Genomic DNA, 26,503 nt, shown 5'->3' with positions numbered 1-26,503 from the left:
ACTCCATAATAACAGGGTCTGTGCCACAGGACTGGCGTATAGCAAATGTGGTGCCAATATTCAAAAAGGGAACAAAAACTGAACTCGGAAACTATAGGCCAGTAAGCTTAACCTCTACTGTGGGTAAAATCCTGGAGGGCATTCTAAGGGACGCTATACTGGAGTATCTGAAGAGGAATAACCTCATGACCCAGTATCAGCACGGGTTTACTAGGGACCTTTCATGTCAGACTAATTTGATCAGTTTCTATGAAGAGGTAAGTTCCGGATTGGACCAAGGGAACCCAGTGGATGTAGTGTATATGGACTTTTCAAAAGCTTTTGATACGGTGCCACACAAAAGGTTGATACATAAAATGAGAATAATGGGGATAGGGGAAAATATGTGCAAGTGGGTTGAGAGCTGGCTCAGGGATAGGAAACAAAGGGTGGTTATTAATGGAGCACACTCGGACTGGGTAGCGGTTAGCAGTGGGGTACCACAGGGGTCAGTATTGGGCCCTCTTCTTTTTAACATATTTATTAATGACCTTGTAGGGGGCATTCAGAGTAGAATTTCAATATTTGCAGATGACACTAAACTCTGCAGGGTAATCAATACAGAGGAGGACAATTTTATATTACAGGATGATTTATGTAAACTAGAAGCTTGGGCTGATAAATGGCAAATGAGCTTTAATGGGGATAAATGTAAGGTCATGCACTTGGGTAGAAGTAATAAGATGTATAATTATGTGCTTAATTCTAAAACTCTGGGCAAAACCGTCAATGAAAAAGACCTGGGTGTATGGGTGGATGACAAACTTAAATTCAGTGGCCAGTGTCAGGCAGCTGCTACAAAGGCAAATAAAATAATGGGATGCATTAAAAGAGGCATAGATGCTCATGAGGAGAATATAATTTTACCTCTATACAAGTCACTAGTTCAACCACACTTAGAATACTGTGCACAGTTCTGGTCTCCGGTGTATAAGAAAGACATAGCTGAACTGGAGCAGGTGCAGAGAAGAGCGACCAAGGTTATTAGAGGACTGGGGGGTCTGCAATACCAAGATAGGTTATTACACTTGGGGCTATTTAGTTTGGAAAAACGAAGACTAAGGGGTGATCTTATTTTAATGTATAAATATATGAGGGGACAGTACAAAGACCTTTCTGATGATCTTTTTAATCATAGACCTGAAACAGGGACAAGGGGGCATCCTCTGCGGTTGGAGGAAAAAAGGTTTAAGCATAATAACAGACGCGGATTCTTTACTGTAAGAGCAGTGAGACTATGGAACTCTCTGCCGTGTGATGTTGTAATGAGTGATTCATTACTTAAATTTAAGAGGGGACTGGATACCTTTCTGGAAAAGTATAATGTTACAGGGTATATACACTAGATTCCTTGATAGGGCGTTGATCCAGGGAACTAGTCTGATTGCCGTATGTGGAGTCGGGAAGGAATTTTTTTCCCCAATGTGGAGCTTACTCTTTGCACATGGGTTTTTTTTGCCTTCCTCTGGATCAACATGTTAGGGCATGTTAGGTTAGGCTATGGGTTGAACTAGATGGACATATAGTCTTCCTTCAACCTTAATAACTATGTATGTAACTATATATCAAAATCCTATAATCATGTTGCCACTAAGTATCTTTAATTAAGCAGAATGCCCCAGACACTAATTGGAATCAGTTTAGAATATGATACTTCGAGGTTACTGTCACACTGCGATGTTATTATTTATATAGCACCATAGATTCCATGGTGCTGTACATGGGAAGGGGTTACATACAAGTTACAGATATCACTTACAGTAAACAAACTAACTGACAGACTGACACAGAGGGGCGAGGACCCTGCCCGTGTGGGCTTATATTCTACAGGATTATGGGGAAGGAGACAGTAGGTTGGGGGTTGCAGGAGCTCCGGTGTTGGTGAGGCGGTATCTCCGGTAGTGATGAGGAGGCAGCGGGGTCAGTGCAGGCTGTGGGCTTTCCTGAAGAGATGGGTTTTCAGGTTCCATCTAAAGGATCCGAATGTGGTTGATAGTTGGACGTGTTGGGGCGGAGAATTCCAGAGGATAGGGGATATTCGGGAGAAGTCTTGGAGGCGATCAGATGAGGAGCGAATAAGTGTGGAGGAGAGAAGGAGGTCTTGGGAGGACAGGAGATTACGTGAGGGAAGATATCAGGAGATTAGTTCAGAGATATAAGTAGGAGACAGGTTATGGATGGCTTTGTAGGTCAGTATTAATAATTTGAACTGGATACGCCGAGGGAATGGGAGCCAGTGAAGAGATTTGCAGAGGGGGGAAGCAGAGGAGTAGCGAGGAGAGAGATGAATTAGTCGGGCAGCAGAGTTAAGGATGGACTGGAGAGGTGCAAGGGTGTTAGCAGGGAGGCCGCAGAAAAGGATGTTGCAGTAGTCGAGGCGGGAGATGATGAGGGCATGCACAAGCATTTTAGTAGATTGACGGTTGAGGAAAGGACGGATTCTGGAGATATTTTTGAGCTGGAGGCGACAGGAGGTGGAGAGAGCTTGGATGTGCGGTTTGAAGGACAGGGCAGAGTCAAAGGTTACTCCGAGGCATCGGACTTCTGGTACGGGGGAAAGCGTGATGTCATTGATTGCGATAGATAGGTAAGGAAGATGATGAGTTCAGATTTGTCCACATTGAGTTTGAGGAAGCGAGAGAAGGAGGAGGATATGGCTGATAGACACTCTGGGATTCTGGATAGCCGAGCGGTGACGTTTGGGCCAGAGAGGCAGATCTGAGTGTCATCAGCATAGGGGTGGTACTGGAAGCCATGGGACTTTGAGTTGTCCCAGGCCAAGTGTATAGATTAAGAAGAGTAGGGGTCCTAGAACAGAGCCTTGGGGGACTCCAACAGAGAGGGTGGGATGAGGAGGTAGTGTGGGAGTGGGAGACGCTGAATGTGCGGTTGGTAAGGTATGAGGAGATCCAGGATAGGGCAAGGTCTTTGATGCCAAAGGAGGAGAGGATCAGTAGTAGGAGGCAGTGGTCAACTGTCAAAAGCAGAGGACAGGTCTAGAAGGAGGAGTACAGAGTATTGTGCGTTAGCTTTGGCTGTAAGTATTTTGGTCAGGGCTGTCTCAGTTGAGTGATGGGGCGGAAACCAGATTGTAGATTATCAAAGAGCAAGTTAGATGAAAGGTGGGAGGAAAGTTCAGAGTGGACACGATAGTAAGGCTTCAACACAGCGCTGCCGACATTTAACAGATCACTATAACTAGTGACTAAAAAAAAAATATATAATCCTAGTATTACAATATACGCTTATTTTCTGAAGAACAGATGTCCCAATAACCTCCATTCCGAATTATCCCAATAGTACCATAGCTGCAGATAGGAAATCTGCACTGACACCGCTGCTGCCTCATCACCAACGAAGCTACCGCCTCACCAACACCGGAGCTACCGCCTCACCAACACCGGAGCTCCTGCAACCCTCAACCTACTGTCTCCTTCCCCATAATCCTGTAGAATGTAAGCCCGCAAGGGCAGGGTCCTCGCCCCTCTGTATCAGTCCGTCATTGTTAGTTTGTTTACTGTATGTGATATTTGTAACTTGTATGTAACCCCTTCTCATGTACAGCACCATGGAATCAATGGTGCTATATAAATAAATAATAATAAATAATAATAATAGGAAATAAACATTCATAAACTAATTTTGGGTTGGTTTTAAGGCGTTTGTACGCAGATTTCTTTTTTTTTCAAGCTTTGTTGCTACTTTATATCAAAGTTGTTAATATCCTCTTCTTTCCTAATCTACGGAGAACAGCCTTGATCCCAGCAGCTCCACTTCCAATATGGAGTCAACACAAGCAATGTTTAGCTATTTAATTGTGCAAACTGCTCATTTAAATACCTAAGCCAGCCCATTTGTCAGTGACAGAAAAGGGGAATGCTTGGAACAAGGCTTTCATCAGGTAACTAGAGGAAATGCGTGATATCACATTATCATAAATCATGGCATTCAGCAGTGTTCATCATGCAGCTAAGCCAGCTATTCCCTATTCTAAAAATGAATGTCCTCTGGATTATTATTTTTTTTAAGTTCTGCTACAAGTGCCCAAACACTTAATATTTATCTATATACCAATATAGTAGTCTTAAATAAAAAGACCATGATGTTCTGAGGTTAAAGGCGTGCTCCAGATGATGTGTCCAACCTTAAGGACACCACCACTGCACCCAGTGACAGGTAACCACATTCACATGTAGAGATGATACATCATTGCTGAAGCTGAGTAAGGTCTTTAAAGGGTCTCTGATTGTTCAAACCAAGTCTCCCCGCTCTGTGCACCATTGCATGGCCAATCATTTCAAGCGGGCATCTGGGACTTAATAAAAAAAAAAGTACCTAACCATGAACAGGCAGGTAATTGCAACTTACTTGCCTGATGTGCATGGCGCCGTTCTTCACTGGCACAGACCATTCCTGGCAGGGATATAGCTGCCTCCACTGATGCACTGGGGCAGGACTTCCGATGTCATTCTGATTGACAGCAGGCTCCAACAGTTAGGCATCGGGGATCTGGCTGTTAATCAGGAATGAAATCAGTAGTCTTGCCTCGTTGTCAGAGCGGACTGGAAAAGAAGCCTCTGCTTTGTAGATGTGATTTCACGAGAGACTTCTCAGTACCCAGCAAGAGCAGTCTGTGGTAGGGAAAGAACGGCACCATGCGTAACCGGTAGGTAAGTAGCAACTACCTGCCTGTTGGTGCTTTTTTTGTTTTTCTATAATGTCTCCGATACCCCCTTTAAGTACACCTTTCTACCTACTTGTCCCTCTATCTCCACCCCCTCTTATTTGATTAACAGCTCTTCTTCATAGAGGCAGGGAAGGGCAGAGATAGAAAGAAAACATATAAGTGGGAGCGCCTGTACTTGGTTTCAACAGTCATTCTGTGCTGACAGCATCCCCTTTAAGGGGCAATGCAAAATCATAGTGAACGAATATTGTTAAAAGTGCTTGTTTCACTGATCACCAGATGAATGAGCCAAACACTCATAGGGTACAATGATGTTATGCAGCATGAAAACCCACCATCCTCTGCAGCGTATAGTCCTCTGTAAGCAGAACTCAGACCGCAACGTTTGCTTTGGTCTGCCCGTGTAATTATGATAAAGATACTGGGCACTCATAAGATATGTTCAACAGGGATCTTTTATTAAATGTGGAATATCCTGAAAAGAATAAGATGTTTTGGTCAACAAGATCTTCATCAGTCCTCTGGATTATAGGAAATTGCAAACAGCAGCGTCGAAGGAAAGTCTGCGGCATGAAGACATGAAGGTGCTGACCGAAACGTCTTTTGCTTTTCTGGATAGTCCACATTCAATATAATACCCTTGTTCAACATATCTTAGGAGTGCCAAGTATGTTTCTGATATCGGTAAAGGATCCTACTTGTGCATCTTCATATCCAGAAGTGCTGTGTGTTCTATCACATGCCGGTGTAATTAGGGATTCAAACAACCGCCGATCTGGAAGAGTTTACCAATCAATGGTCGCTCAATGTAAACGTACTTTATTCACATGTCTTTCATTAGATATTAGGGCCTCCTTCACAAGTCAGTATAAAACACGTACATGTGAAACTGGGACCGCTGCCATCAGTGTTTTCCATCTGTGGGTCAGTTACCATCAGTGTTTTTCCGGTATGGATAGAGATAAATAAGTTACAAAGATTCTCCTATACTTTGGAACGCTAAGCAAGTACAGCACAAGGATTCCATCCACGTGCTATGTGTGTTTTTCATGGACCCATAGACTTCCATTGGTCCTCGTCATCCAAGCTGCTGGAAAAAACGGACATGTCTCTTATATGGGTACATGTGTTATCTTTGAAGAAAAAAAAAAAGGATACCACACATACTGGAATCACAGACATGTGAGGACACTTTAGGTTCTACTTTTGAATTTGCCTTGAGAGAAAAACTGTGACTTAAAGGGTTTTTCCCACGAACAAAGTTAATTATAAATCAACATTTTAATCAATAGATCTTGGAATAATAATAATTTCCACAATTAGATTTGTTTAACCCCTTCCCGACATGCGCCGTACTAGTACTGCTCTGCGGGAACGGAGTCCCCGCAAACCGCAGTACTAGTACGGAGGCACAATCGCGGGGTCTCACAGCACCGTGGCGATCGCGTGCGGGTGTCAGCGGACACCACGCAGCAATGCCCACGATCGGCGCTAGCGCTGATTGTGAACATTTAACCCCTCTGATGCCGCTGTCAGTAATGACAGCAACAGAGGGGCATTGCACAGAGACGGGGGCTCCCTACGCTCACCCACCGGAAGAACGTGATGCGATCGCGTTGTTCCGGTGTTGTGGATGGAGTCCCCGGATCCAAAATGGCCGCGGGGCTCCTTCCGGGCCCTTCACTGAAGTGGCTTGCTGGCGCCTGCTCAGAGCAGGCGCCAGAAAGCCTCCTGCACAGCGATCTGACAGGCAGATCTGACACAGTGCTATGCAAAGTGTCAGATCTGCAAAGTGTCAGATCTGTGATCTGATGAAGTCGAGTGATGTCCCACCCTGTTATAAATGTTATAACACAAGGTGTAAAAAAAAAATAATAATTAGAATGCATAAAAAAGAAAAAAAAAACCCAAATAAAGAAAAAAAGTAAATATTTTCCAATAAATCCATTTATGTAAATAGAAAAAAAAAACAAGAAAAGTACACATATTTGGTATCACCACTTCCGTAACGACCCACTCTATAAAACTATCCCACTAGTTAACCCCTTCAGTGAACACCGCAAAAAAAAAAAAGAGGCAAAAAACAATGCTTTATCATCATACTGCTTAACAAAAAGTGCAATAAAATGTGATAAAAAAGACAGATATAAATAACCATGGTACTGCTGAAAACGTCATCTTGTCCCGCAAAAAAAAAAAAAGACACCATACAGCATCGTCAGCAGAAAAATAAAAGTTAGAGCTCTCAGAATAAAGCGATGCAAAAACAATTATTTTTTATATAAAATAGTTTTTATTGTGTAGAAGCGCCAAAACATACAAAAAATGATAGAAATGATGTATCACTGTAATCGTACTGACCCGAAGAATAAAGCTGCTTTATCAATTTTACCACATGCGGAACGGTATAAATGCCCCCCCCCCCCTAAAAGAAATTCATGAATAGCTATTTTTTGGTCATACTGCCTCCCAAAAATCGGAATAAAAAGCGATCAAAAAATGTCATGTGCTCGAAAATGGTACCAATAAAAACGTCAACTTGTCCTGCAAAAAGCAAGACCTCACATGACTCTGGGCCAAAATATGGATAAATTATAGCTCTCAAAATGTGTTGATGCAAAAACTATTTTTTTGCAATAAAAAGCGTCTTTTAGTGTGTGACAGCTGCCAAGTGCCAATCATAAAAATCTGCCAACAAATGCTATAAAAGGAGATCAAACCCCCCTTCATCACCCCCTTAGTTAGGGAAAAATAATAAAATTTAAAAAAAATGTATTTATTTCTATTTTCCCATTAGGGTTAGGGCTAGGGTTAGGGTTAGGGTTGGGGGTAAAGTTAAGGTTGGGGCTAAAGTTAGGGTTTGGATTACATTTACAGTTGGGATTAGGGCTAGGGGTGTGGTTAGGGTTATGGTTGTGATTAGGGTTAGGGGTGTGTTTGGGTTTGGATTTCAGTTAGAATTGGGGGGGGTTCCACTGTTTAGGCACATCAGGGGCTCTCCAAATGTGACATGGCGTCCGATCTCATATCAGGTATTTAAGCCGCTCCGGTTCCAATGATACATCACCCCCTGACGAAAGATTAGCGTCCGAAACGCGCGTCGGGGTGCGCTGTATCTTGGAGGGACGGACATGTTCAGGTACTAGTATTGATCTCTAAGTTTATCCTGCTATTTGAGCCTGACCTTCCTTTGGCACATAGTCTTTTGACCAACACGGCACACAGCCCTTTGTTTGACACCGCATATAGCTCTGCAGCGTTGTCCTTTTTTTATCCAGGCATATCCCACCACCTTATATATTTTTATGCTTCATACCTCCCATGAAGTATTATATTATTTTTTTTTTCCCTCACATCATTACGTATTTTTTCTTGTATTTTTTCTTGATTTTTATTCACTAACATTTTTTTCATGGTACTACACATTATTTGTTTTTTGTGAGTTCTTTCACTCTCACATTTTATCATCTGTTTTTGCTGGTTTTTGGCACAGTTGCATATGTTGCACTTGGATATTAATATATTTTTGGCATAATATTTGCATACCATGGTTTTTTGTTGATTGCAGTCATTTCATGATGGAGATATGACTATTTATTTAGTTATATTCATATGCACTACGCACTTTTGCTTTGCTTAGTTAATCAATACCCTTGGCTGGTTATTTTGCATAGGTATTGGTGGTTTTTGTGATAGCCCCCCTATTTTCTATGTGTCTTTGCTTATGGTTTAACTCCTGTTTAATTGGTCCGTCCCCAAGAAAATTATATATATATATATATATATATATATATATATATATATATATATATATATATATATATATATATATATATATATATATATATATAATTTTTATAAAATAATTTTAGTGTTTTATTTTATTTTCTTGTCTCCAAGTACAGGCACAGTGTTGGTGCCATTGCCATATATGCTTAAATAAAGGCATTATTTATATATGATCTGTGTCCTCCTATTTTGAGTATCATTTATTCTTTGTCCTTGGTTCTTTTTTTGATTGGGGTTTTTGCCTATTTCCGAGTGGTTAGCCACTTATTTCCTAGTGTATTGACCCTTGTCCACCTAGATACACATTACTATTATGCTATGATAAATATGTGTAAATATATTTTTTCTTTGCTCTAGGATTTTAGTGGATTGGTTCTGTACACTTTTGTTCAATAGTTCCTTAGGGGGTCTACTTTCCAAAATAGTGTCACTTGTGGGGGGTTTCCACTCTTTAGGCACATCATTGGCTCTCCAAATGCGATATGGTGTCCGATCTCAATTCCAGCAAATTTTGCATTGAAAAGTCAAATGGCGCTCCTTCCCTTCCAAACACTGCCATGTGCCCAAACAGTGGTTTACCCGCAACATATGGGGTATCGGTGTACTCAGGAAAAATTGTACAACGACTTTTGTGGTCAAAGTTCTCCTGTTACCCTTGGTAAAATAAAACAAATTGGATCTGAAGTAAAAATTGTGTGAAAAAAGTTAAATGTTCAATTTTTTTTAAACATTTCAAAAATTCCTGTGAAGCACCTGAAGGGTTAATAAACTTTTTGAATGTGGTTTTGAGTACCTTCATGGGTGCAGTTTTTAGAATGGTGTCACTTTTGGGCATTTTCTGTCATATAGACCCCTCAAAGTGACTTAAAGTGTGAGGTGGTCCCTAAAAAAAATGGTTTTGCAAATTTTGTTGTAAAAATGAGATATCGCTGGTTAACTTTTAACCCTTATAACTTCCTAACACAAAAAAATGTTTCCAAAAGTGTGCTAATGCAAAGCAGACATGTGGGAAATGTGGTTTATTAACTATATTATGTGATATAACTCTCTATGGGCACAAAAACTAAAATTTTAAAAATTGCAACATTTTCAAAATTTTCGCCAAATTTCCATTTTTTTCACAAATAAACGCAAGTCAAATCGAATAAATTTTACCACTATCATAAAGTACAATATGTGACAAGAAAACAGCCTCAGAATCACCAGGATCCGTTCAAGCGTTTCAGAGTTATGACCTCATAAAGTGACAGTGGTCAGAATTGAAAAAAATAGCCTGGTCGGGAAGTTGAAAACAGGCTTCGGGGTGAAGGGGTTAAATAAGCCTAAGTTCACATTTGCGTTGTGCGCCGCAGCGTCGTCGCCGCAACGCACAACGCAAACAAAAACGCAGCAAAACGCATGCACATGCGGCCCATGCGGCGCCAATGTTAAAAGATAGGGCCGCACGACGCATGCGTTTTTGAAAAGGTCGGCGCCGCCCGAAAAATGCAACATGTTGCGTTTGACGCGCCCAGGCAGGTGCGCCCTAACGCCGCATGCGGCGTAAAACGCAACAAAACGCAACACAACGCATGCACATGCCGCCCCAATGTTAAAGATAGGGCCGCACGACGCATGCGTTTTGTTGCGGCGGCGACGCTGCGGCGCAAACCGCAAATGTGAACGTACCCTAAAATGTTCCTGTGCTGAGATAATCTTATAAATGCGCCCCTGCTGTGTACTGTGTAATGGATGTGTCTGACTGTACAGGCACATGGTCTGACTATACCACATCTCCTGGGCAGGGGGGGGAGAAAAAGAGAATATACAGACAGGACAAAAGGTACGGTAATAGCAAATTATTCTGACTTAGAGGTAAAACATTACTTAAAAACAGGCAGAGAAATGCTGTGATCCTCTACTGTCCTGACAGTATATTTTTTTGCTTCCTCCCCTGCCCAGGAGCTGTGGTGTGATCAGACCATGCTCCTGTACAGTCAGACACGACCATTACACAGTACACAGCAGGGGCACATTTATAAGATTATCTCAGCACAGGAACATTTTATTAATCACATCCAATTGTGGAAATTATTATTCCAAGATTCGTTAATTAAAATGTACATTGTTCTTGGCTCAATCCCTTAATGACCGAGCCAATTTTTACAATTCTGACCACTGTCACTTTATGAGGTTATAACTCTGGAGCGCTTTAACGGATCCCGCTGATTCTGAGACTGTTTTTTCGTGACATATTGTACTTCATGTTAGTGGTAACATTTCTTCGATATTACTTGCAATTATTTATGGAAAAAACGGAAATATGGCGAAAATGTTAAAATTTTGCAATTTTCAAACTTTGTATTTTTATGCCCTTAAATCAGAGAGATATGTCATGAAAAATAGTTAATAAATAACATTTCCCACATGTCTACTTTACATCAGCACAGTTTTGGAAACCAAATTTTTTTTGTTAGGGAGTTATAAGGGTTAAAAGTTGACCAGCAATTTCTCATTTTTACAACACCATTTGTTTTTAGGGACCACATCACATTTGAAGTCATTTTGAGGGGTCTATATAATAGAAAATAACCAAGTGTGACACCATTCTAAAAACTACACCCCTCAAGGTTCTCAAAACTACATTCAAGAAGTTTATTAGCCCTTTACGTGCTTCACAGGAACTGAAACAATGTGGAAGGAAAAAATGAACATTTAACTTGTTTTTGCAAACATTTTACTTCAGAATAATTTTTTATTTTTTATTTTCACAAGTGTAAAAACAGAAATTAAACCATAAATTTTGTTGTGCAATTTCTCCTAAATACGCCGATACCACATATGTGGGGTAAACCACTGTTTGGGCGCACCGCAGAGCTTGGAAGTGAAGGAGCACTGTTTGACTTTTTCAATGCAGAATTGGCTGGAATTGAGATCGGACGCCATGTCACGTTTAGAGAGCCCCTGATGTGCCTAAACAGTGGAAACCCTCCACAAATGACACCATTTTGGAAACTAGACCCCTTAAGGAACTTATCTAGATGTGTGGTGAGCACTTTAAACCCCCAGCTGCTTCACAGAAGTTTATAACGTAGAGCCGTGAAAATAAAAAAAATTGCATTTTTTCTACAAAAATTATCTTTTTGCCCCCAAATTTTTATTTTCACAAGGGTAACAGGAGAAATTGGACCGTAAAAGTTGTCCAATTTATACCGAGCACGCTGATGCCCCATATGTGGGGGTAAACCACTGTTTGGGCGCATGGCAGAGCTCAGAAGGGAAGGAGCGCCATTTTGGAATGCAGACTTTGCTAGAATGGTCTGTGGGCGTTATGTTGCGTTTGCAGAGCCCCTGATGTACCTAAACAGTAGTAAACCCCCACAAGTGACCCCATTTTGGAAACTAGACCCCCCCCAAGGAACTTATATAGATGTGTGGTGAGAACTTTGAATGCCCAAGTGCTTCACAGAAGTTTATAATGCAGAGTCATGAAAATAAAAATAAAAAATTTCCACAAAAAAGATTTTGTAGCCCCCAAGTTTTTATTTTCACAAGGGTAATAGGAGAAATTGGACCACAAAAGTTGTTGTCCAATTTATCCCGAGTATGCTGATGCCCCATATGTGGGGGTAAACCACTGTTTGGGCGCACGGCAGAGCTCAGAAGGGAGGGAGCACCATTTGACTTTTTGAGCGCAAAATTGGCTGTCGTGGTTGGAGACCCCCTGATGTACCTAAACAGTGGAAACCCCCCAATTCTAACTCCAACCCTAATCTCAACCCGATCCATAATCACAACCCTAACCCCAAAACAACCCTAATGTCAACCTTAGCCATAACCGTAATCAAAACCCTAAATCCAACACACCCCTAATCCTAATCTCAACCCTAACCTCAAACCTAATCCTAATCCCAATACACCCCTAATCCCAAACCTAACCCCAAGCGTAACCCTAATTCCAACGCTAACCCTAATACCAACCCTAATCCAAACCCTAACCCTAATACCAACTCTAACCCTAACTTCAGCCGCAACCCTAGCCCTAACTTTAGCCCCAACCCTAACCCTAAATTTAGCCCCAACCCTAAGCCTAGCCCTAACTTTAGCCCCAACCCTAAGGTTACTTTCACACTTGCGTCGTGGCATCCGTCGCAATCTGTCATTTTGGACAAAAAACGGATCCTGCAAATGTGCCCGCAGGATGCGTTTTTTTGCCCATAGACTTGTATTGCCGACGGATCGCGACGGATGGCCACACGTCGCGTCCATCGTGCACTGGATCAGTTGTATTGGCGGACCGTCGGCACAAAAAAAATTCAATTTAACATTTTTTGTACGTCGCGTACGCCATTTCCGACCGCGCATGCGTGGCCTCAACTCCGCCCCTCCTCCCCAGGACATACACTGGGCAGCGGATGCGTTGGAAAAACTGCATCCGCTGCCCAATTTTCACAACGTGCGTCGGTACATCGGGCTGACGCATTGCAACGGCCCCGTACTGACGCAAGTGTGAAAGAAGCCTATCCCTAAATTTAGCCCCAACTCTATCCCTAAATTTAGCCCCAACCTTAACTTTAGCCCCAACTACTCCACCTGCTGGCCGGCAGAATATGGCGGGCGCACTGCGCATGCGCCCGCCATTTTCTTTCCGGATGAAGAAGCTGGTGGCCAGGAGAAGAAGCAGGAGGACCCAGGGACACCGGTGAGTATAGCAGGGTCCTCGAATCCACCTATTTCTCTGTCCTCTGATTTGCAATTACATCAGAAGACAGAGAATGAAAGATTGCTTTTTTTTTTGCGATCGCCAGTAAACAGGTAATTACCGGCGATCGCAAAACAGGGGTCGGTAAAAACCGACCCCGATCATGTTCTTTGTCACAAAGGTGACATTAACCCCATGTGCCACCACTACAGGGCAGTGAGAAGAGAGGCTAAGTGCAAGAATTTCTGGGGCAGCTTGGAGCTGGTACTTGTAGCCGGGGGGGGGGGGGGCAATATCCTTGGCCCCTCTCTAATCTATGAATATCAGCCCACAGCTGTCTGTACAGCCTTTCTGGCTATAAATTATAGGGGGACCCCAACGTCATTTTTTGGGGGTGTCCCCCTATTTTAATAGCCCGTAAAGGCTAAATATAGAGCTGCGTGCTGAGATTCATAGCATGGGAAGATGCATGGGTATTAACCCCTTCCCAGGCTACAAATATCGGCCCCCAGTCGCTGGCTTTCCCACTCTGGACTTGAAGATTGCATGGGAGCCCATGCAATTTTTTTTCCATTTTTTAAAAATTAAACATATTGCGTTTAAGGCCGGGGTCACACTTGCGAGAAACTCGCACTAGTCCCGCACCTCAATACCCGGCACTGCCGCCGGCACTTGGGACCGGTGTGTGAGGCTGCATGTATTTCTACGCGGATGAACGCTCTGGTCCCGAATGCCGACAGCAGTGACTGGTACTGAGGTGCGGGTTTCTCGCAAGTGTGACCCCGGCCTAACGCTGATTTTGTGTGTGTGTCTTATTTAACACTCTATGTACCATTTTATTATGTTTGTTACTGAACATTGGGCTTGGTATTTATGATCTATCTCCCATCTATCTCTGTGTAAACATTATTCTTCAACGGAGTAAGTAAATGAAGAGGTTGGATGAGAAATTACATCACAATTTATTTTTTTTTAAGTATGTTAGCTTTATTTAGGTTACAAAAACGCACAAAAAACGCAGCAAATCCGCACCTGCGTTTTCTGGCAAGAGAGGGAAGAATCTGCACAGAAAATTCCACAGGCAAATCTGCAACGTGTGCATATACCCTTAGATCAGGCAGACATGGTAGACCGCTGTGTGAGCAGCTTCTTCTTACCTCAGCTATCTCCAGTATTAAATCAGATAGACTTGATGGACAGCAGTGTGAGCAGCTTCCTCTTACACCTCAGCACCTCTGCTATCTCCAGTATTAGATCAGACATGATGGACAGCACTGTGAGCAGCCTCTTCTTACCTCAGCACTTGTTATCTCCAGTATTCAATTAGACATGGACAGCAGTGTGAGCAGCATCTTCTTACCTCAGCACCCCTATTTGCAGTATTAAATCAGACAGACATGATGGACAGCAGTGTGAGCAGCCTCTTCTTACCTCAGCATCTCTGCTATCTCCAGTATTAGATCAGGCAGACATGGTAGACAGCAGTGTGAGCAGCCTCTTCTTACCTCAGCACCTCTGCTATCTCCAGTATTAGTTCAGACAGACTTGATGGACAGCAGTGTGAGCAGCCTCTTCTTACCTCAGCACCTCTGCCATCTCCAGCAGTATTAGGGTATGTGCACACATTGCGGATTCCATTGCAGATTTTTCCATGCAGATTCTGGAGAATCCGCAGGTAAAATGACCTGCGTTTTACCTGCGGATTCCATGCGGGTTTTCTGCGGATATTGTGCGGATTTCACCTGCGGATAACTATAATGGAATAGGTGTAAAACGCTGCGGATTCCGCAGAGTTGACATGCTGTGGAAAATAAACCGCTGCGTTTCTGCACAGAATTTTCTGCGGCATGTGCACTGCAGATTTGGTTTTCCATAGGATAACATGGTACTGTACACCGCATGGAAAACTGCTGCAGATCCGCATTGCCAAATCCGCTGCGGATCCACAGGGCCAAATCCGCAATGTGTGCACATACCCTAAGTGGATCACAGCTTCCAATATATGAAAGGAGAGGGGCAAAGCTTCCTACTGCACAGGCATTTGCTCGAACATTCTACTGCAGGCTTCTCAGTGAAACAAGGCAGACATTTTAATTGTATAGAGAATACCTCAAACAAAAAATGATTGTGATTTGCTAATTAAAGGTATTTAGGAATTTACTTATTACTTAGCTTTTTTTTCTATTCCCAAAGTAACCCTTTAAGAATCCACATCTGCTTTGTATTTTGAGATTGTTCCCACTTTTGGCTTACATATACTGATTAAGAACTGACGTGTGAATACATATCCTATTACATTTTTAATGTAATAACAGGCTATTACATTATTACATACCCATTGCCATTCACTGTACAGCTTCTAAGATTAATTATATGTTTAGGAGTCTAAACTGTAACTTTACTACATTTTTCAGAGACTTGTCTGAAGTCCGATCAGTGGTGGTGTGGGTGCAGGGACGCCCAGCAGCTATAGACCAAGTCCCGCTTTTTATGTTGGCTGTAAACCTACTGAAGGATTTAAGAGGTTTTATTGTGGACAAAGTACTGGGGAAGACCTGGAGAAAAAAAATTCCAAAATTGGATGTGATTAAATAAAATGTTCCTGTGCTGAGATAATCTTATAATGTGCCCCTGCTGTGCACTGTGTAATGGCCGTGTCTGACCGTACAGGAGCATGGTCTGATCATACCACAGCTTCTGGGCAGCCGAGGAAACAAAATGCATGATAGCACACGATCACAGCTGATTCTTTCTGTAAAAACTTACAGAAAAACTGTTTAAAAACTTGTTTTACCTCTCGGAAAGAATCAGCTGTGATCCCCTGCTGTCCTGTCTGTATACTCCCCTGCCCAGGAGCTGTGGTATGATCAGATCATGTCCCTGTACAATCAGACACAGCCATTACACTGTACACAGCAGGGACACATTTATAAGATTATCTCAGCACAGGAACATTTTAACACATCCAATTGTGGAAACTATTGTTAGTCCATGCTAACAGACCCACAATTTTTTTTCTTTCCTACCGTCCATGTTTTAGTAAAAACCTGTTTGTCAACTACTCTTGAAGGGAATGTGTTATTAGAAAATGACTTATTGTTTAAGTTGGGTTTCTGCATTAGGTATAAATATACATTTAAAAGAAAAAAAATCTTGCATTTTTCACACTGGCCACTAGGGTTTTGTTTTTTCTAACTAACAGCTTTAGGAAATTCACATGTCCATGAGCATCAATATACTCATCAATTGTATTGAAGCATGTAGTGAGCTTGCGCAAAGGTGATCGTGATGGAAAGGGGAGCTGTGTAATGTGTGCCATCACCTATTGTGAATGGCGGATCTTGCATTATAAGCTGTGCATAGACAGGATACCGGTTGTCTGCCTATAACGAGAAAGATTCCCGACCTCTTCTGCAAAGAACAGGAACTTAAAGGGACACTGTCACCTGAATTTGGAGGGAACAATCTTCAGCCATGGAGGCGGGGTTTCTGGGTGTTTGATTCACCCTTTCCTTACCCGCTGGCTGCATGCTGGCTGCAATATTGGATTGAAGTTCATTCTCTGTCCTCCGTAGTACATGCCTGCACATCGCGTTGCTGCAGGGGGCTCAGGGAAGCACGCAGGGAGCCCCCTCCCTGCGCGATGCTTCCCTGTACCGCTGGCACACCGCGATCATGTTTTGTGCCAGGGGTTAATTTGTCGGTGGCAGTCCGTGACCGCTCCTGGCACATAGTGCCGGATGTCAGCGGCGATAGGCAGCGGACACCCGGCCGCGCTTCCCCGGTGAGCACGGCCGATCGCGCTGGACGTACTATTCCGTCCTTGGGAAGTAGGGCCCACCCCACATGGACGGAATAGTACGTCCATTGGCAGAAAGGGGTTAAAATACAGATTGTGGTATGAAAACATTACCCGCGTTTCTTTTTTATAAAAACTGATTTAAAACAAAGTTATTTTCTGATGACATTCCCTTTGAATGAAAATATGCTATATTCTGCAGCTTAGGCCGGGATCACACTTGCGAGAAACTGGGGTTCGCATTCTCAATACCCAGCACTGCCGCCGGCACCCAGACTGGAGCGTTCAGCTGCATAGAAATACATTCAGATCCGCGCACTCTGGTCCCAAGTGCCGGCGGCAGTGCCGGGTATTGAGATGCGAACCCCTTGTGCGAGTTTCTTGCAAGTTTAATCCCGGCCTTAAAGTCATAATCTGCACTGCATACAATTACGCAAATTTGTATAAAAAAAAAAATTTAAAGAGAATTTACAGTTTTACAGAAAAAGATTTGACTTAAGCAACATGTGCAATAACTTTCCTTAAATCACTTGCATTTTGCCTCTAAATGGCAGCATGAAGCAGCCGCGGTCCATTCCTCGCTCAGGTTTGCGCTGCAGGAGTTAGCATTGATGATGCGTGCTTCATTTTCACAACTCCCATAGAGGTTTAGAGAGATCCACAAATGCATGGACTCCTCTACATTTACTGAGCGCAAGATGGGGCCCCATACTTTGGGTCAGTGCAGGTCTTTGATGGGGGACACATTATCAGAAATATTGCAGACAAATTTAATAGAGCATATTGAAAGCTTAAGGGTACATTCTGCTTTTCACTTTTTCGGGAGGTTGAGTAAGGAGATAATAAAAGGAAATCTGTCACCAGGTTTTTGCTTTGTAATCAGAATGCCATAACAGTGACAGAGACCCTGATACCAGCCATGTATTCAATACAGTGTTTTATCAGCAGGAGATTATCACAGGACTAGCTGCCGCTTAGTCCAAACACGCCCACCAGCTGATACATCTCTGGAATCAGGCTATCTGTCCCTACATCATGCTGCTGTCAGATTACAAAAGGGAAATCCGTCAGCAGGCTATGTCTAACATTACAATACATACGGTTCTGAGGCTACTCTGAAGTGTAATACCTCCCATTGAATTCAACATGTGAATGTCACCTCTTCTGAGAAGCCTCAAGTGGATCCTGTCACCCAGGAAAGGAGCCCTAGCCCCCCAACCTACCACCAGTGTAATAATTTGGCAAGTAGAAGTCACGTGAAAAGAGCGCACCATCGAATCTTGCCTTCAATATAGTCTTTTATTTGTCAGTAAAGTAATATAAATAGGAAGATTGATCAGATCCAATGTCATCAAATCCATCATTGTGCAAAGCATTACTATCTCACTTGGCCAGGCAATATATCCATTTATTATCAGGTCTGATTACACCAGCAGACACTACGCATTAAATAGGTGGTCTGCCTTAAATCCCCTTTATAAAGAGGGTCTGCTGGTTGTGCATCCCTCCAGAACAGAGAATGGCTGTAAAGTGCGGTGCTCCCTATGTACAATACATGGATGACTTCCTGATAGAAATTTGGAACGATGCAGGGGGCTTCAGACATAACTCATCACGTCATGAGGGGAATGACAATCCTTTTAAAGGCAGTATAGCGCCAGGTATTAAATGCCTTACATGTCAATGATGGTGTTGTACACAGTAACCAATCACATTCTAAGTCAATATAGAAAATGTACAAGCCTCAAAGAGGTGTGTGACATCAGGAGGGCCATATTCTCCCAATATTAGGCCAGAAAAGTGCCCCACTGGCCTCCAGTATATGGTGGTATACCTAGCTGCTGTCCACTATACAGAGCGTATATTGTGTGGTGGACGGATTCTTAACATAGGAACCCACGGTCAATATACGCTACCGCATGTCTATATGGTGGTACCAATCAAGAAGTCCTCCCCGACAAAGTATGTTGGTGTCCTGACTCCTTCCCAACACCTTTAATGGCAGATACTTGGGGAAAGATGGTTTCCTTAATAAATGTCATCAAATTCTCAGGGAATATAAGCCGCCCCCAGATCCCTCCTCTCTCTTCATAGAGAACACATTCAGACTTAGCCGATCCATGCTGGCTGCCGCCTCCAATAGGCTTACTCGGCTGATAATGAGGTCCGACAGATCACACTGACGCCGCCTGCAACATTATATCAATTTACAGCAACATTTCACCCACACTGCTGTTTCTGAATTAAGATGTGGATTTGCCACTAGAAAATCCACCCTAATCAAAACAACATCACCTAGATGCTTCAGCATCGCACAAGAATCTTGTGCCATTTGGCTACTATGAGCAGTGAACACAGACACAGCGAGTCCAGCGTATTCATAGGATGTTTGCCCCCCACCCACATTGCTGTATGACTAAATACAGAAGCCTGCTGGTCCCCTCCAAGAGGCGCTCACCACATGAATATGGCGGGCTCATAGACAGTGTGTGTATTCCTTCATACTCCTCAGAGCTAAATGACAGACCCGCAGCAGGAATACAGAATCCTTCAGCCAACAGATACTGTGAATCAGCATTGTAGTCTCCGCTCTGGTGTGCGGCTTCCTTTCTGTTATACCTTACTGAGGGAGCAGTCCGTCACACTGGAAGACATACGCGTTGGAGTCTGCATTTAGGCCTAATTTAACCCCGTTATTGACTCAACCTCTGCAATATTAAGATGGATTTCCATTACTGAATAACTACATAGGAGGCTGAAGGATTGCCAGCACCATACCCGTGTAGGAATCCCTAGATCTCAGCTCAGACGCCATCAATGTGATCTTCTCAGCATGTTTAGCCGACCACCCACAAAAGGCTATGCTCTTGCATATCTGAATGAGAAGGGGTTAGCTGATAATCAAGAACGAAATCCGCTTACAGTAGAAATTAGGGTTTGAAGCTGTGGTTGTATTTTCAACAATTGCCTTTGCATAACCTGAAATGTGCAGATCTAGCTGGTGTGTCCTTACTACTGTACAATGCCATTTTTAAGGAAGAACTGGAAAGTATGACATTAGTTCCAAAAATGCCGGCAAATAAAACCAAATGCATTGTAATGAACCTTTATTAGGTGGTTCACATTTCAGTATAAATCACACTAAAAAGATTTAAAAAAGCTATTTACACTACAGTGCTGACACCTTTAAAATGAAAAATTGATATAAATAAGCTCTATGGAAAAGCCGGGAATTGTCAAAAAGAATTCTGGCTCATCTTACAAAAAATATATATGTTAATGTCAGCTCTATCCTAGAACCTAAAACTGAAAACGTCAGAGACTTTATGTTAACCTGCAGTGTTTACAGTGCATCTGGCCCTAAGTGCTTGGATAGTTCACAGTTATGGACAGGCACTGAGGAATGTTACATCGCTACATAACTAGATTCAGTAACAGACTACAGAGCAAGCCGGAGCTTGTCCCTCCATTTACCAATCTTTACATTATTATTATTATTATTATTACGTCATGTAGAGTAAAAAGGAAAAGAAAACTATATACAGATTTTAGCACAGAGGTTCCTCTTCTGTCCGCACATTTGGGTTTGTTGATACAGGTTGCCGTGTGTCATCTCTACGTTCTGCTGAGTCCGTGGTCATCAGTCCCAAGAGGGACTCCCTCCCGTTCTTGCTCTGGGTGTCCTTAATCTGCTCCGTCTTCACTGTATAGGTCACACATTCTGTGGCTGTGGTGGAGACCGGTGGAAGGATTAAATTGCCAAAAGCCTCGTTAATTTGGTGGGGTGACACCGGCTCCCGCTTTACTTGCTGGGTTTTCTGCTCAAGGTCCTTCAGCTGCCAGATGTTAGAACACTGTACATGAGAGGTAATTGTGCTTGCCGCACAGAATATATTGTCTTCTCTCCCAACATCTGGTTTGATCTCACTTTCACCAGGAGTTTCTTCTAAGTTAGTGCGGTTCGGAGCCATTTCTGGATGGTACATCTTGAGGCGGATATGCCATGCGAGGCTGCACACAGCTGACACGGTCTTGAACTGGTGCACAACGTTTCTTGGGATGAAGTAGATGTCGTCATCGTATAACTGAATCCTGGCATAGCGTATGCCTTCTCTCCGCAGTTGATTTAGCTTCGCATCATCAACCCATTGGACACACTGAAATTGAAAAATAAGTCTTATCGGTTAGTGGGAAATTGTAAAGGTATAGCGAAAGCTCGGAAAATGCAGTGTGAGTGATGTGAAGTAGAGCGACTAGAAAACAGACCAAGGGCACACAAGCTCATGGAGAAGGGCCGCTAAGTACTACAGCACGTGGCTAATAAACTGCTCATCTGGAAAGGACTCCAGCACAAGAACCGTACATGCGAGCTACTGCCCACAAGCCTAACACCACCGTGTGCTATGGTGAATATTGGCTGCGATGGTAGAAGACGCCATCACCGAGCAGTGGACGCGTGTTCTCCATCTCAGATGCCTGGAGCATAATGTCTAGGTATAATGCCTACTGTAAAACGTGGAGGAGAAAGAACACTGTGGGGCTGGGATTCAAGATTTTGGCAGGCATCTTATTTCTGAATTAAAAAAACTAAGAAAAAAAACAAATTTCACACTTCTCACTGTAAGGCATTAAATATAAAAATATCCCATATGGCATGCTATATGTAACAGGTCAGTATTGCCGTGATACCAAACTTCTATAATTTTTTTTTAGTGGAGAAAAACAATATCTGAAATTTGCTTAAAAAACAACAAAACATTTTGTTTCTGTTGCCATTTCTGAGACCAAATATTTGCGGATGGGAGCAGATAAGTGCAAGCAGTGTTACACTTTCCATGTAAATGCCCCTGTCAGCGATATTGTATTAAGATAACAGTGATATTGTGTTAAAGGGTTAAAGGAAAGCCATCATCAGAAAGATTCTCTATTTAAATCAGGTTTTTATGTTGCATTTATTTTGGGGCAAAAAGACTGACATGAAAATACTTTTTTTTTTATTAAGTTAGAAAATTTTCACACTGGCACTTTCTCTTCGAATAATTAATGCAGTATGGGAAGAAAAGAACGCGGACATTTTTGTTGGAAAATTCATTTAACACAAAAACCTGGTTTAAACAATGGATCATATTCCAATTACTCATTTCTTGAACTTATTATCCAAGGTTTATAGTGTGGGCATCCCCTTTAGTGTTGGGCAGGATATTCAACCTTTTCAGGCCAATGGCTGATCAGCTTTAAAGGAAACCTGTCTCCCCCAAAATCGTATATGAGCTAAGCTCACCGTCATCAGGGGCTTATCTACAGCAGAGGTCCCCAACTCCAGTCCTCAAGGCCCACCAACATGTCATGTTTTCAGGATTTCCTTAGTCTTGCCCAGGTAATAATTGCATCACCTGTGCAATGCAAAGGAAATCCTGAAAACATGACCTGTTGGTGGGCCTTGAGGACTGGAGTTGGGGACCCCTGCTCTACAGCATTCTGGAATAATGCTGTAGATAAGCCCCCGATGTAACCTGAAAGATGAGAAAAAGAAGTTATATTATACTCACCTGGGCGGGCGGTCCGATGGGCGTCGCGGTCCGGTGCCTCCTATCTTCATAGGATTACATCCTCTTCTTGTCTTCACGCTGTGGCTCCGATGCAGGCGTACTTTGTCAGCCCTCAACAGGGTAAAGTACTGCAGTGCGCAGGCACTGGGCCTCTCTGACCTTTCCCGGCACCTGCGCACTGCAGTACTTTGCTCTGCCCTAAAGGGGAAGACAAAGTACGCCTGCGCTGGAGCCGCGGCGTGAAGACAAGAAGAGGACATCATCCTATGAAGATGGGAGGCCCCGGACCGGACTGTGACACCCATCGGACCAGGACCACCCCTGGGTGAGTATATTCTAGCCTCTTTTTCTCATCTTTCAGGTTACATCGGGGGCTTATCTACAGCATTACAGAATGCTGTAGATAAGCCCCTGATGCTGGTGGGCTTTGCTCAGATGCGATTTTGAGGGTGACAGCTTCCCTTTAACAGTCTGAAAAGCATTCCTACTTGTCAGGGTGAAAGGAGCATTATAGGGGTGAAATACAGACTTCCAAAAGACATTTTCAAAAGCCTTTATTGGTCTCTGCTCACTTCTGCGTCTTGCGACAAGCACCGGCCAGTGTGTGTGACATGTCCTATAGAGTAAGACGTGACCTGCTGACTTCTAGCAAACACCTGCCAATGGCACCTCCTCAGCGCTAGTAACCTTCAGATGTGGAAATGAGCAACCCTTTACAACCACCACATTGCAGGGAAGAAAACGGTAACATCAGCCTAGAAATCTCCCCAGAAGGTTACCTGGGACAGCGGGGGTTCATGCAGGTCTAGCTGCAATCTTTGTACCACCTCTAAGAAATCTTCAGCATGAAAACATATTACATCTTTGGTTATCCGAGGCTGTTCATTCCTTTATGGTAGGTAAAGAAAAAAAATAATATTAAAGTAACAGCACAATTTCTACACACGTAATTTATCTGAAACCATATAACGGGTCTTTGGCTATGGTGTTTGGGCTTTATGTGTCTGCACCTATCACTACTGTACACCAGTATCAAGTAATGGCCGAGACGCCGGCTCATAGACGTGGCGCAGATACAGGATTACACACACTCAGCAGATGAGGCCACGTGCATGGAAGCACAATGTTGTAGATACCTGTGCAGATTGATTTTTTTTTTTTTTAAGATCTGAAAAGCATTGTCAGTAAATTCGGGAAGCTCAAAAATTTATTTAAGCATTATCAATATAAGAATCACCATACTCTTCGGAATATAAGATGCACTTTACCATAAAACAAACCCAATAGAACATATGGAAATCAGCACCTTTGTATTAGGTCTCCGAAATGTGATCCTTTTTCCTCTTGGATTGAGCTTTGACTCTCAATTTATGGAGTAAAATCAGTATTCAGTCCCGTCCCACACACCAGAGGCCTGCTTATTGGGCATCTTAGAAGAGCCCTGATGTATCCACCATAATTGAATCCTTCTAGGGGAAATGCTCTTCCTGGCCAGGAAACAATAACCCACAGGTGTATGCGGATAGAACCTCGTTTTCGCAATGGAAGAATAATTAATATGACAATTCCCTATGAAAGTTTGGCATACAAAAATTCAGTTGTATTAAAAAAAAGTATTAAAGTGCGGGGTGGATGGTGATTTTACAGTTCTATGGAGATAGGAGGAGGAGAGACAGAGACAGACATTCTACTGCAAGTTCTCCTAAAACCACAGTCACAGCTCTCCATAGACCTTTTTAGCAACAACTTCATCTCAGTAATGGTAAAGTCTGTATTCACCGAAAACAAATCTTTCTTGTGAATTTTGACAATGATCAGTCCAGGAGAAGAAAGAAGTGGATTTCCCTGAAAAGGTATAGGTTCTTGTTTTCACATGTACTTAAGTTATATTCACATGTAGATTTGTTTTTGCATTTTTATGCAAAGCAGTTGAACTTTACAATACCAGAAACAGCTATGAGATTTCAGAAATCTCATGCTAACTGTTAGTTTTCCTGACAGAGTTTGAGAACTGCACAATTTTTTTAAATCTACAAAATGTCAAAGCTTTCAAAGTTTTTGAACCTTTTCACCCATAGACAACAATGAGACAATGCTGCAAAAATGCAAATCTTTTTACTCACCAAAAACGCAGCAAAACCTAACTTTTTAAATGTTCATCAGAGAAAGCACACGTTTCCTGCACACAAAAAAATGCTGCAATACCGGAGTATCGATAGCAGCATTTTTAGGGTAAGTTCACACTCGGCATTTTTGCTGCTTTTTTATGTTAATTTTCAGCTGCTTTTTACAGTACCAGCAAAGCCTATGAGATTTCAGAAATATCATGCACAAATATTGTTTTTCTCTGTCATCAGTATTTTGTGCTTTGCAGCATTTTTTTGCCATTGAGAATGTCACTTCTTTCAGCGTTTTTCTTCAGTGTTATTCACCTATTGACTTGAATTGACGGTGAAAAAACGCTGCAAATATGAAGGCTCACTTCTCTTGCAGCATATTTGCTGCAGAAAAGTCAAGGAGAGCCGGATGTGACCTCACAGTCAGCTCCGCTACATCTAGATGGCAGGCTGCATAGTTGCATGATGAGTTCATGCAGCCTGTCATCCAGCAGAGCGGACTCGAACCCCATTCACTTGAATGGGGGGTCCGACATTACAGTGTTTGACACACTGTCATATGCATGACAGTGCGGCAAACACTGCTTCTCATCGGTGGTGAATCCATCCCCGCTGGTCAGAGAGCCGCATTTCCCACGTCGTCAAAATTTACCTCCGGTCACTAGTGTCAGTTGGTGGGACTACCGCTCCCATCATACGATTCCTGCTGCCACTAATAACAGATGATGGAAGTATTCATCAGTCGTTCCTGCGCTGTAAATAAATAATAATAAAAAAAAAACATGCGTGGGTTCCCCCCTATCCGATAACAAGCCAGGCAAGACTCACAGCTGGGGGATGCAACCCTCAGCTTTCAGTGTTAGCGAGTATGGTTATCCAAAAATGAGGGGCCCCCACGCTGGTATTTTATTTAAATAAATCATTTTAAACAAAATGGCGTGGGATTCTCCCATTTTTGACAACCAGCCTTGCTTAAGCAGACAACTGGGGGCTGGTATTCTCAAGCTGGAAAGGGGCCATGGATATTAGCCCCCACAAGCCTTAAAATAGCAGCCCGCCACCGCCCAAGAAAAGGTGCATCTATTAGATGCACCAATTCTGGCACTTTGCCTGGCTCTTCCCACTTGCCCTCTAGCTATGGCAAGTGGGGTTTATATTTGTGGGGTTGATGTCACCTTTGTATTGTCAGGTGACATCAAGCCCAAGGCTTAGTAATGGAGAGGCATCTATAAGACACCTATCTATTACTAATCCTATAGTTATATGGTAAATAAAGATACAGTCAGAATAAAGTCTTTTATTAGAAATAAAACAAAACACACTTTACCATTTTTATTTAAAAATAACAAACAGTTAGGCTATGTGCGCACGTTGCAGATTTGACTGTGGAATTTTCTGTGCACATTCTGAATTTCTTGGCAGAAAACGCAGGTCAGAATCTGCACTTTTTTTGGTCTGTGCACATGTTGCAGATTTTTGTGCAGATTTCTTCCTTTTTTTTACCCCTGCAGATTTCTATTATGGAGTGGGTGCAGAAACGCAGCAGTTCTGCACAAAGAATTGACATGGTCCTTTTTTGAATCTGCTGCGTTTTCTGTGCAAATTTTTCTGCACCATTAGCACAGCATTTTTATTTTGCCATTGATTTACATGGCACTGTAAATCACTTGCAGATCTGCAGCATTTCTGCGCGGAAAAAAAAGCTGCAGTTCTGCAGGAAATCTGCAACGTGTGCACGTACTCTGCTACTCACCTAACACCTAATTCCACCGAAACCATTGTTCTCCTGTAACAAACCAAAAATAAATAAAACAATATCCCTCACCTGTCTGTCATTCTGTC

The 26,503-nt window shown here is 42.7% G+C and overlaps 1 protein-coding gene across 1 annotated transcript in view; it reads right to left on the bottom strand.

The window, feature by feature from the left end:
- Positions 1–20,089: 20,089 nt before the first annotated feature.
- Positions 20,090–26,503, bottom strand: part of RSBN1L (round spermatid basic protein 1 like) — a 104,934-nt gene continuing 98,520 nt past the window's right edge. Inside the window, exons 7-8 of the mRNA XM_069765132.1 lie at positions 23,324–23,432; positions 20,090–21,152 (exon numbers count right to left, since the gene is read on the bottom strand). Coding sequence (XP_069621233.1) covers positions 20,544–21,152; positions 23,324–23,432 — 718 coding nt within the window. The 3' untranslated portion in view covers positions 20,090–20,543. The remainder of the gene's footprint in view (positions 21,153–23,323; positions 23,433–26,503) is intronic.

The sequence above is a fragment of the Ranitomeya imitator genome, chromosome 4 (assembly GCF_032444005.1).
Source record: "Ranitomeya imitator isolate aRanImi1 chromosome 4, aRanImi1.pri, whole genome shotgun sequence".
NCBI lineage: Eukaryota > Metazoa > Chordata > Amphibia > Anura > Dendrobatidae > Ranitomeya > Ranitomeya imitator.
This window is presented reverse-complemented; position numbering and strand designations above follow the sequence as displayed.